Below are 13,435 nucleotides of genomic sequence, written 5' to 3'. Positions count from 1 at the left end.
AAAAGGAAAACTGTGTGTATCAATCTTGTTGGCAAATATCACAAACTGACTATATATCAACTTTTAGTTAACTGCTAAATCCAAAGTACAATTAAATTACTAAAGTATCATTTAACTCGGTGTCAGACCATTAGAAATTTTAATAAATAACAATATACTATGGGTTTTTTGAGTTGCAGTATTTGTCTTTTAATTATGTTCACCAAATAAAATAGTAATCAAATCAGATAAACTTTGTTAAATTTACTGTTTAGTGAGTATGGTAGACTACTATAAAACATTCTGATGGCTCAAATCTTTATTAAATATTAATTTTGTGTATCTTTATCAAACAATATACATAAATAAATTGGATAACTGGCTACTTTATTATTTTTAATTGCATTTGTGATATATTTCAAATAAAAACACTGTTACTCTTATCAGTGATAGTAAATGTATTTTCACTATTTATTTATCAATTTATTTGATTTACACAGGACCAGTGGGAGATTACTGCATCTCTAGTGGAAATTAATGATTTATTCATCAAGTAGAAAATGTCCAAATCACAATGTAAAAAAAATTTGTGACGAAACATATTTTTGGCAAAAAATGCTTTTCTCAATATGCACAAATGGCAACCTTCAGAAGATGTCTATCATGTGAAATGAAAAGTAATTCATAAGTAGTTAAAAAAACAAATAACTAGGTAAAATGAAAATAGGAAGATTAATATCATGTTAGAATAATGCAATGATTCTCTTCCCCATTTTTCACTTCTATGGGGGAACACATACATGTTATCAGGAACAGTACTAATTAACTTATTGAATGTAATCATTTACTGGGCCAATCAATTAGCAAATACCATTAATCACCCAGCTCTAACCAGTATTACAGAAGCACTCTTAAATGAAAAGATAAACAAGACTATTAAGAGCAATCTGTGTTTATCAAGAGCTATGGTAGTCCCTCAGCCATGTTAAAAAAGTTTCTTATCAAAAGTCATCATTATTATGGAGTTGTATTTATACCAATGGAAGCAATTGGAATGTAATTAAAAAGTACTTTGTCAACTACAAATGTCGTGTCAGAATTGTCCACCATCAAGAACATATCTTTCAAGTTGCATACCCCTACAGTCACAGATGCAAAAGCAATTAGTTTTTCTTTAATCTCATTGCACCACACAATATTTTTAAAACTAATTAACAGCTGACATGCTATACTCAAGCATATACTTGCATTAGATATATATTGGATGCAAGCAGGGAACTTTCTAGGTTTTGTTCAGGATCAAGGTTGTTAAGTTTATGTAATTAAGCAGATACTTTCATCTGATATACAGCCCAAATTACAAATTTCAGACAAAAATTTAAACTTGTTTATGATAACCTATGAAGGCAGATAAGAAGCTGTCACTTTTGGTTAAGTTTACATTCAAGTATAAAGCAAAAATACAAATACACAATATCATTAAAAACATAGTTTATAAAATAAGCTGGCTAAGTTAGAAAATAAACAAAAACAAACATACATCAAAATTTTGATATCACAATGAAATGAAATGGTAGGTTTGGGTTTATGTAACTGATCCAGATAATCATAAATCACATTTTGAAGAAATACATATTTTTTTAAATATTTTCCCCCAAAAACTGAACAGCAACATAACAAACAAGACTATAAACAGTAATGTGTGTTTATATAGCAATATATTTTAAACTTTCTTCAAAATTCAGTGGCTATATGTAGATCAATCTTTGTTGAAACAAAATTAAACGATGCATTTATATGCTACTGTACAGCTTGTTCCAGAAAAAATATCATTTATTCCTTTAAAAAACAACCTTTGAATGCTCAGCTTTACCTGAAATTTATCATTTATATGAATAAAAGAACATAATATATTTAAGGTTTGAAACTTCAAGTATTTACACATCTGCACTTCACATTTTCTACAAAACATTAACAACTCTTTTAGGCACAAACTTTTGTACGCTTTTCTGATCTAACCCTTAATTTTTAAATTATGTCATGTGATCACATTATGAACATTAAATTTCCAAGTTGTAAGACTTAAATATTAATGAAGTATTTAGATGCACTAAAAATACTGCAATAAATTTAAAAGAGACTATCTGAAAAAACACGTAGTTACAAAAGCATATTTTTAGAATAATTAAAAACTTAAAGCTTAGTAGCCTTTTTGAGCTATGTTCTAGATAACAACAACATTACTTTTGTTTTCGTTCTTAAGTAAACTGTAATTCTTTTTAACAGTTGTTCTATTTGTATAATTTTAAAGTAATGTTAAATACTATATGGGAATGTGTAATACATGCAAAATGTAAAATTTTCAGCTGAGATAATAACAATGCATTTTACCAGTATCTTTAAAACATTTCCACTGCTTAAAATGATTATGGAGACGAATTCTTTAAGACTGCAGAAGTTAGTTTTTATTTATAGATAATATAACACTAAAAACAAACCGTATGATTAATTTAGGTTAGATTTCAAAAAGACTGGATTTTCATTACTAAAGATGTTAACTACAGATATTTCATACAACCATTACATAAAAATAAAGAATATTAATTTTTCAAACCCTTTATCTCCCTGACTGACACTTCACACACACTTATAAGGTTGATTTAGCAACTAGATGTGTATTTCAGCAAATGTTTTAAAGTCCAGTGTTATGGTATTTTCATGTGTGTTACTAAAATAAATGCACTCACAATATAAAGGAGATAAACTTTTATACTACCAATTTTTATCACAAAACTATGGAAGCCACAGATCTTTCATTTTAAATATATTATGAAATTAGTACTTAAAAGGGTCATTACCCAAACATACAAAATTCCAGGCTTAAGCATAGGAGAGAAAAATTACATGTACAAAGGTTAAACTTGTACTTCACTAAAATTCCAGCAACAATAACAAACTTAATTTAGAATATCTTAATGAATTTTTATGATTTACAGATAACTAAGATGTACAATCCTTGATTCATTACAACATAGAAATATTTAGACACGTCATTGAATGGCAAGATACAATTCTAATTCAAATTAATATTGTTTGTAGTTACAATACAGAAAACTAGAATATTCCATAGACATTTTATTAGTGTTTCTACATTAAGGCATATTGAAAAAGAATGAAAGAATTACACATCAGGGAGGAAATAATTAATGATGAAAGAATAATATAATTAGGATTCAAGCCACTATCAAGGCATCACAGGTATAGAATTATTAACTCCCACACAAAAAAACATTTCTCATTAACAAAACTAAATAAATTTAACAAGTTTCCCACACCTGCTAAACTGAGCAAGATATTTTTGTAGGCTTATATTAAGATTTTTTTTTCTGCCATTTACTGAAGATGAAGGAACATTATTCAACATTGTTGAGTTTGGCATCTGCAAAAAATTGTCAGAGGTTATCCTCTTGTATACAGGAGAAAGAGCCTGAAAGATAAAGAACATTTCAATTTCAGCAAAAGTAATCAAGGCGTTCTACTACTGATACTCAACTATGACTTAAAACAAACATGAACTTTAGTAATAAATTTAATTTTATTATAATTACATTGTTTTACAATATATAAATCAGAGTTATCCATTTGTCTGTCTAGTGTCACAAGTTATTGTAAAAAGCTGGCTTGAACAAATTTCAAGGAAATTTGGTAAAGAAAGTCAGGTGGATCCCCAAATGATTAAATGGGTAAGCAAATGGATGAATAGTGGAAATGAGTATCCCACTCCCCCCTTTATAGCATTACTTCTTAAGCTTGGCATTACTGGGTATTTTGTTAGTATATATATCAACTTAAAATTAGTTAATTTAACTCGTTTATCAGTATATTAATAATACATGGATTGGCACAAACATAAGATCCCAGCTGTTTGTGTGTGTGGTAAGAGGCATTACAATTTTACAGTCAATTAGTAAGAATTCCTTCATTAACTTCATATTCTTTCAAAAACTACAGAATGCCAATACAAAACTGGTATACTAAACACTTTTACAAATTCTGTTTTGTATCTATATTTTGGGATATTTTTATCAAATACATAACCAATTTAAGTACTTTTTTCAGTACAATTATAGCTATGCATTATAGCACACTTACATTTTCCCATATATGATTTGCCAAAATGTCTATCTGACATCCTAATTCATGCATTTCTCCACTGTACCTATGTGAAAAACAAGATTTTTAAAAAAATATTCACAGTTATTATAAAAATATCTAACTTTTTTGTTAAATTACCTTGAACTTTCATTACTGTATATTTACTACAGGTGTGGTGATACAACTGTACCAATACATTGTCTGATATGATACAATTTATGTATCTTCACAAAATTTGGCAAGCTTTTTGGCAAGTCTTTTGTAAAGAAAAAATCAGAATTTCTAATTGCTAAAAATTAATGATTCAATAAAGGAAGATGAGTATTGAGTACAACATGTTGTCTTCATTTCGTTTATCAAAAACATTACATGCAAAGTAACATAACAAATTAACAGTAACAAAATAGACAGACGGATATTAACTTTTTTTTATTTTACTTCTCTTGCCAGCTGCCGTTTAGTTGATCAAACCTGAGAATTTAAAAAGGCTTGGAAAGCGTGAAGTACTTAAATACGACAATGTTAGTAATATAGATAATAAATTACAGACAAGACTGTCAAACTTTGTAACAAACCGTTGGTAAAACTTCTGTATCTAGATACGTATTGTATTGCGTCATCAGTATCTAGATACGCATCGTATCAACTACTATGATGAGATACGCACCCCTAATATTTACTACAAATAAACATAACTTTTACTTACCACTATTCATCTTGTTACACAGATTTATAGTAGTCTCAATGATTAGAATTTAACTTGCAAGCAACTACCAGCCGATAGTATTTCAATTTAAAAAAATCTTAAAATAAATGCCTCCTTTAGATCAAAGGGCAAACAAAAGTCAACCACAAATTGGAAATAAATTTTATTATGCTCACACATTTTTGGATTTATAATTACATAAACAAGAACAGTGTAATGATAACTTACAGGAAATTAGTTATTATAATATAATCTAAAGTTCTACTTACCTTGTGTTTAAATCTGATAAGCATATTGGGGCATAATTCAATTTAAAATTTCTGATTAGTGTTTGTATTTTAAATAGTATTTTCAATAATTAAAAATCTTAGGAAAAACTGTTATAGCTATATATATATATATATATTTATAAAAACTAAATTTTGAATACAGTAGCTTTAAAACACTGATTCTGTACACAGACCCTTCAAATAAAGGTTTCTTAGTTAATGAAAGTTCAAGTTACACCACAATCTCACTACCTTATCACTTCAAAATAACGATAGTTTTCAATTTGTAATTTACTATTACCTGAACCTCAAATAATTTTTGCATAATACTCTTCAGTTTGTGAAATGCTCCTCATGTTAGACAATAATAATAATAATAGAATATTTCACAAATTTGTCAAGTTTTTAACAATTTCTATAAACAGAATAACACAGTCTTAGCAGTTTGGAACAAAAATAGATCAGGATAAAATATTCATGATGAAACTTTACATGAAGACTGAAAGGATGTCAGTCTACCATGAACCACAGAGCTATTATAAAAGTTAACATTTTCTTAAACTGAAAATGTATTTCTGATAGATACTTACATCTTCTCACAAAAAGCTTTCTCAATTTATACTGCCCTTTATTGATGCAAATTTTCACTTGCTACTAGCATTGATACTCCCACTTACCCTCATGCATGTTAACGTGAGATATCTGCATACTAACATGCAAATGATTATGCAGCAACCTTCCACCAATAGGAATGCAACACAACCCTATCATAATTAGAGCTCTTTCTAATCTTGCAGCTGTTATCCACTTTAGGATTGGTCAGACCAAACCAAATCACACTGGAAGTGGAAAGAATAGGTAGGGAATGGGAGAAGAGATAAGTATATATCAGAAATAGATTTTCAGTTTAAGAAGGTGTTAACTTCTGATACAATATTTTACCTATTCTCACAAAAAGCTAGAATCCCACACTGAATAGGTGGAGGGCCAGTGAGAAGATGATCCCCCTTTAGGAAGTACCCAAAGTAAAACCATAGGGTGTGAGAAGGAACTAAAAACAACCCACCCATGGGAGATCACACCACTTCTGAGCCAGGTATACTCATCGCCCATTGGTAATGTGTTGCCAAATGGGCAGAAAAAAAGGAGGTACCCCAAGAAAAGTTACGGAAATAATGGGATCCTTCCTCAATGTATAGTGGCTAGGGCATGACAGACCATAAGTGGGAGTTCAACCTCAACCAACACCTAGTGGCATCTGGAATTGTATATCAGGTACTCTACCATTCAACTTCAAATCAAGTACTGGCAGGGAAGAGAAGTTTCTGTACCAATAACCCACCTCCAACACATTCAACACCGGATCCACCAGGAACCAACATCTGGCCGATGGTAGGAAGGTGGAGGGCATAAGTGGGTGTTCATCTCCAGTCCAAAACCTGATGGCATTGGGAATTTTTCATCCAGTCCACGGTAGGAGGAGGTTACTGAACTTTACAGTCTGCAGTAGGAGGAGGTTAACCATCCAAAAACATGAGAGGACTTATGTGGCTAGTCCAGCTCCAACCAACACCCAATCCCCAGGATCTGACATCCAGCAAATGGTAGGAAGAAGGGTGCCTCACCAGGTAGGAAGGGCATCATGCCATCTACACCAGCAGGATGCCACCGCACTACGCTCAACTGAGTGGTATTGTGCACATGTAGGAAGACAAGCCTCTGTAGTCCACCACCCCAGTGGCTAGGAACTGGTAAGTGGCAAGGACTTCCATACTCCACGAGACAAAGGCGAAAAATCAAGCAAAAAACCCTATAGCCCACACCAGAGGAAACTGAAAGGCCTCATTCAAAAACCCTAGGCAGAAAAGTATGCGAGGAACAGTAGGATGAGAAAATTGATAACCCCTTCGGGCAGACCAACAGTGGTATGTGTACCACTTACATTGGTAAACTGCCATGGAAGAAGAATGAACTGGATGGGAAATGACAGAAGCAACATGCAGTAGTCCAGCCCATCAAGTGAGGGACTGGACAAAAGCTACATTTGAAGACAGAGTGTGGCTACAGATATATGACACACATTGAAGTGGGGTTGATGGAGGAGTGTTGGAAATAAAGGAAAAGAAAGGGGAGGTGACACCAAGAACTGCCGCTGCAGGGAAAAACACTTGTGAACTGGCCACCAGCAGAACACTATATGGAGTGGTCAAAAGTAAGGCAAGGCTACGTAAGAGGGGATAATAAGAGTATATACATATAGGTACCAACCTGACCAATCCTGACTAAGAACATTGACTGCTCCTACCAGAGGATGAGGAACAGGATACCAAAATTGTAGAAGTTGCGTATTGAGAAAAGCTCAAAAGAATCCAAATCTGGGACACACTCTTGAGCACACAACTTCCAAAATACGTGAGGATCCAAAAATCACTCTGTACGGAGAATCTTGTCAGGATGGGATAACTGATCTGGAACCAGATTCAGGGCAACCTGAATATGACATGCCAACAAAGTGATGTGATGGCAGTGGGCCCAATACAGAATATCCAAGGTATGAAAACTGAAGTCTGTCGACCCAAGTGCCCCTTGCCTGGTGATGTATGAGATTACCATAGAATTGTCAGAGTGGACCATCACCAGCTGGTCCCAAAGAGCCCACAGGAAGTGAAGCAAAGCCTGATGAACACCAAGAAGTTCCAAGAGAGTGATATGGAAAGAAGACTGGAGACCATCACCTCAAAACCTTCTGAATGTCGAGATATGCCCCCCAACCAGAAAGAGAAGCATCAGTAAAAGGTGACCTTCTGGGCAAGAAGGAGGAACACCCACAGTAGTATTATTCTAATCAAACCACCAGTCGAAGTTGGTCTGTAAGGGAGGAGCATTAAAGGGGTCCTGAACAAGGCTCTCTTGGTCTATCAAAACCCACTGATGATGATGCACATGGGCATGACCAAGATGAATGAGTGATTTGAGGGAAGCCCACAACCACGAAACAGATAGAACCTCATGCATAGCAGGAGAAGGATAGGATGAGACACTTCATATGAGACATTCCATGGAGGAGAGAATTGAAAATCATCCCAAGATGAACCAAATATTGTGTGGGTCTGAGGAAAGACTTCTCCACTTTGACAAGCCAAACCCACTCTGACAGGTTCCTGGAGAGGAAACTGAGTATGGAGGAATAAATCATCTTGGGAGAAAGAAAGAGGCAGTCAGCTATACATATGATCATGGAAACGAAGACAAAAACCTGGACCCTTTGAGAGAATACACAGGGAGCCGAAGCAAGTCTGAATTAAAGTGCTTGAAACTGAAACACACACCCATGATGAAAAAAAAAAGCGATGATACTGTCTGGATGCAGGAGAGATGAGGACATGGAGATAAGCATCAGACACCTCGACCTTCTTCATCCATAAACCTAGAGTAAAACAACAGGAGAGATGAATGGAAGTAGAGAACCAGATTTACTTAAATGATTTTTAGAAAACTCATGGATCAACCACCAAGGACCTCCAAACATAAGCAAATTGAAGGAGTCTGGCCCCACCGGCCCTGATCTGAGAAGGGTGGTCAGAGTAAAACGAATACAAGAGAAGGTAATTGAAGTATCGGGGTACATTTCCTACAAAGGAAGAAGGAACACCAAATGCTGTGAGTCCAAATAAAGGAAGTTGGAATGATGATAAGCAAAATCATGAACATCCATAGTAGGTGGGGGTTGATGCATACTGATCGCCAAATGCAAATGGTCCCCCAAAATGACTCGCATGAATTCCAATATACAGGGAATGAAGAAACACTAAATAATGATCCAAAGGCACATCTCCGAAAAAGGCAGGGGTGGAACCACAGGAAAATGGGAGATAAGGAAAGAATATAACATACCTGAATAATCAATTCCACAAAACGACATGACTGAAAGACATATTCAGGAGGGGAAAAAGGCTGTCCAAATCCACTTCTTCCCAATCACTGAGCAGGTATGAGAGGACAATCATCAGTTTGTTCTGATTGTTGTATGAAAATTGTCAACTCCTAATGGACTAGAGCCATCACTTCATGGGCAGGGAATTGTGGTTACAACCCTTTGAACATGGTCCATAATTCCATTGCAGCAGTAACAGCAGTTGTGGTCATGACCACCTGAAACTGTGAGTGAATAACTCTAGAAATTGAAAGAGTATAGAAGATAAAATAAAATAAAAATTGTAACTCTCCATAAAAAACAAACAAAAATGGTAAATAACAATGTAACTGAAAAATAAAAAGTAAGAAAGTAAAAATTTGTGTATAAATTAATCAAACTGTAAGTGAAAACACATCTATTGAATAAGACTGCCAATCAAGAAATGGTTAACAGCTGCAAGATTAGAGAGGACACTAGTTACGATAGAGTAGTGTCACACTCCTATTGGTGGAGGGTTGCTACATAATCATTTGAATGTTAGTATGCAAATATATCATGTTAACATATCTGAGGGTAAGTGGGATTATCAAGCCTAGAGGAGAGTGAAAATTTGTGCTGACAGTATAAATTGGGAAAACTTTTTGTGAGAGGAGGTAAGATATCGTATCAGAACTCCACTCCTTATTTTTACAGCTTTTATTCACGTTAAAACTTTACATGAAGACTGAAAATATGTCAGCTTACCATGAACCACAGAGCTATTACAAAACTCAAATCCTTATTTCTACAAATTTGATTTTGGGTTTCCTTTTTTTTTTAAATTTGACATTGAGACTTATGCTGAAAAAACTTGGGTATAAAAATGATGGTAATGGTTTTCTTCTTTCATTACTCCAAACTTTATAAACTATGGTTTCCTTTAGTCTGAAAATATTAAATTTATAAGAAACTAAAGATGGAACTTGGGTTGTAGTGACACTACATACAGCACAGAAGCTTCACCTTATTTTCCTTTTAAAATGTGCTTATGAAATCAACACAAAGGTTACTGTTGTACTTATTTTGGTAATTAACCTTTAATGTAACTATGCTATCAATAATTTAAAACATACTATAACATGTCGCATGGCCCAAAAATAAACATAACTTTCCTGTTTTTTATTTGAACTCCAATATATTTATATGTTATCTTTAGAAATTTGGAAACTAAAAAAATAACAAATTCAGGGAGTTGAATTTCAGTTTCATATTGGCAATTTCAAACATTCGTCATTTTCAAACTAACAGCTCAAAACAAGTAATACATACATGCAATGATCATAACCATGTTTCATAGGTACACAAGTTTTGTCTTTGCATGCAGGAAGTTTAAATATTTCTTGTCCTTAAATAAAACTTATAAATGGTGGCAAAAAAATTAAAAACTGAATTAACATTTGGATTTTTCATTACTTTATCCAAAATAAATGTTAATCAATTTTATGGTTATGGTCACTTGCTAAATGTTATTTAGCTACTATGAAGTTTTCTGTTTTTAGTTACAATTTTATAGATGATTTGTATCAAGAGAGAATTTTTGAAAATTAGGCTGAAAAGGATTAACAGTAAAAAATTTCACTATGCAAGTGGTCTACGAAGAAATTTTATTTCAACTTGTTACAATATAACTGACCTAGATTATAAAAAAATACTCACCTAGCATAACCCCAAGTGCAGAGTGTAACCAATGTGATACCCATCAACAGATTGGAAAAATTTGCCATAGAGTACACTCCCAGGATACCAAATATCACAGAAAAAAAGTACATCATTAACACCAATGCAAACAGAGTGGCTGGTGTGCGTGCTGCAGCAAAGATATTTTTACTTTCATTATGCTTATGGAAGTTCTCAAAAGCTTCTTGAATTTCCTAAAAGAAGAATAGAAATTACTATACAAATGTTACCAAAAACACTAGAAGGTTCATATTTCTAAAAATGAACACACAATAATGGTAAGAATTATTTGCTAAACCATTTGCATGAACCATTTTAGAGACTATCATGTGTCATTGAATTCCTTAATACAGTAATAATATTTATAGAATAACTATTTAGTTTACCAGACAAGAACCAACACTAAAGAAATTTACAGAATTAATTTAATCTAATATAAACTCATTATAATCAAATGCAGATGATATTTTACCTTTTCCAACATTTCCTCATACTGTTGGGAGAATTCATTTCCACCCATCTTTCTTGTGGTATGGAATATCTCCAAGGATTTCTCTCGAAGTCGCAAGTGATCCTCCTCTAATATTCGAGAATTGAGGTAAGGACGTTCTCCACCACAAGCCTTAAACATTGATTTGAAATAACTATTATTTTCAACCATTATTATGGTGTCCTTCAGGTTATTAAAAGTTTCTTACTCAAACTTCACTGTTTGGAATGACTTTGATGAAGATTCATTCTTATTCACAATTTTTAATAAACTTCTTGAAACACACTATTATGGAACATTCAATGACTTACAATTACTTTATGGGAATCTAACTCAAAAACCTTCCTTTAACTTTTTATTTTTTGCTAAGGCCAGGTTAAAGTGAACATCATGACCTTCTAGTTACGCTCACTTTTTTATCAATATATGCCAATAAACTTGAAATTAAAACAAAGCGTATAACTAAAATATATGTATATATATATATATATCAATCTTCATTTTAATGTCTTACAGTTTCTCTCCTTTCATATTTTATTATATCAAATATAGGCTGCTGAAGTATTCAACCAATTAGAAAAACATATGTATATTACAGGTAATAATCTAAAATGTGAACTTCCTACCTTCTTTATTTATTGAGATATCAATAAGTTTGTCAAACACGCCAAAGAAGCCTCTCCTCTCTCGCATTCTGACTTTGGACATCGAGTGCTTATCAGTTTTACACAGATGATAAACAAAATAGCAAAATCTCTTCTACAGAAAGTTAGTTATCAGTTGTTTAGTTTGGTATTTATGTTATTTACTTGAAAGAAGCCTTTAACTGTGTGATCATTATATATGGATACTTCAAACAGCTAACAAAATTTCGTTTAACTTATTTTATTTATAATTTACTTAGAAAGCTGGATAGATTATAGCTGTTTTGGGACAATCTATTATTGTGACTGATGTATTGTTTGTGTTATAAAATTCATATCTGAAAACTAAATGAATTCCTTTGGAGACCTAAATTTGTGAGACTCAATGCAGGTTACATAAAAATATCTATTTGAATATAAATTGCCTCAAGCATCAGTGAGTGCTACAAATCCTCATTTTTAATGTATATTTATTTATTGTTATATATTTTTTTACAAAAGTAACAAAAATGCAAAGATTATAAACTTCTAAGTTCGGCCTAACAAAATGTCAATAAAATAAATCATCTTATCATTAGTCTAGCTTGACTCTATACAGCAGGACATCTACAATTGTGTGGTGTGGATTATAAACTTCTAAGTTCGGCCCAACAAAATGTCAATAAAATAAATCATCTTATCATTAGTCTAGCTTGACTCTATAGAGCAGGACATCTACAATTGTGTGGTATTGACTTTAGATCTACAGGAAATAGCTAATGGACTCTTGTTTTTCAAGCAGCAATTACTACTTCAAAGGGCAGCAATAAAACCATAAAACTAAAATGTTAACAGCAAAAGTGTAATTAGGAGATTTATTTATGATCAATAATGCAGTTGTTACGTCTCCGTTTGTTAATTAACTTTCCGTAACTTCGTTCCAACGAAACTTAAGCGACACAAGTTCTTTCTTAATAAAACTGGTTTATTATTTCCGAATATAACTCTGCGATACACTTAATCTCAATACTCGCGCTAAAACAAATACTATAACGAACGAACGTTAACTTCAACAATACCCCGTGACCGCAGTTCAATTACTCACTGTCTATCTCACACATTACATTCTCCTCTTTTATATACCAGCCTATCCTCTATCCAGTAAGAACTAGAGCATTCGCCAAAGTACATGATAGTTCTAGAAACGTTGCGTCACGGTAGTCACGTGACTCGCTGACGCAACACTGCCCCCTCCTTAATATTGTTCGTCCCGAACAATAACCACATACAATAAACCAATAACAATTAACAATAACTTAATTAACTGTACAGAATTACAAAGACAAAATTACAATTCAACAAAGTCTCTTAATTTTACGGGACGAGTCTTCTTCCGTACTGGTCTCCGTCTCGTTGGCTTCTGCTTCACCTGGGGTTCATCTACTTCATCAGGAAATGTCCTATCATCGGTAAAAGTCACATCAGTGTTAGTAACATCACCAAGAGCTTTCACCGTTTCCCTTCTCCAAAATTGAGTAGAGGTTCTTCTTCGACGGTGGCTTCTTCAGGTGGCACGTCTTC

The 13,435-nt window shown here is 33.1% G+C and overlaps 1 protein-coding gene across 4 annotated transcripts in view; it reads right to left on the bottom strand.

Annotated features, from left to right (window-relative positions):
- Nucleotides 1-1,455: 1,455 nt before the first annotated feature.
- Nucleotides 1,456-13,435, bottom strand: part of LOC106464827 (atlastin-2-like) — a 78,599-nt gene continuing 66,619 nt past the window's right edge. For 2 of the 4 annotated variants that reach the window (XM_022392624.1, XM_022392623.1), the window contains exons 12-15: nucleotides 11,214-11,363; nucleotides 10,721-10,935; nucleotides 4,132-4,198; nucleotides 3,145-3,466 (exon numbers count right to left, since the gene is read on the bottom strand). In XM_022392624.1, coding sequence (XP_022248332.1) covers nucleotides 3,287-3,466; nucleotides 4,132-4,198; nucleotides 10,721-10,935; nucleotides 11,214-11,363 — 612 coding nt within the window. In that variant the 3' untranslated portion in view covers nucleotides 3,145-3,286. Of the gene's footprint in view, nucleotides 3,467-4,131; nucleotides 4,199-5,109; nucleotides 5,123-10,720; nucleotides 10,936-11,213; nucleotides 11,364-13,435 lie in introns of all 4 variants that reach the window. The other 2 variants (XM_022392625.1, XM_013924983.2) reach the window with 2 other exon arrangements.

This window comes from Limulus polyphemus, unplaced genomic scaffold (genome assembly GCF_000517525.1).
Source record: "Limulus polyphemus unplaced genomic scaffold, Limulus_polyphemus-2.1.2 Scaffold1752, whole genome shotgun sequence".
In the NCBI taxonomy this organism is placed as follows: Eukaryota; Metazoa; Arthropoda; class Merostomata; order Xiphosura; family Limulidae; genus Limulus; species Limulus polyphemus.
This window is presented reverse-complemented; position numbering and strand designations above follow the sequence as displayed.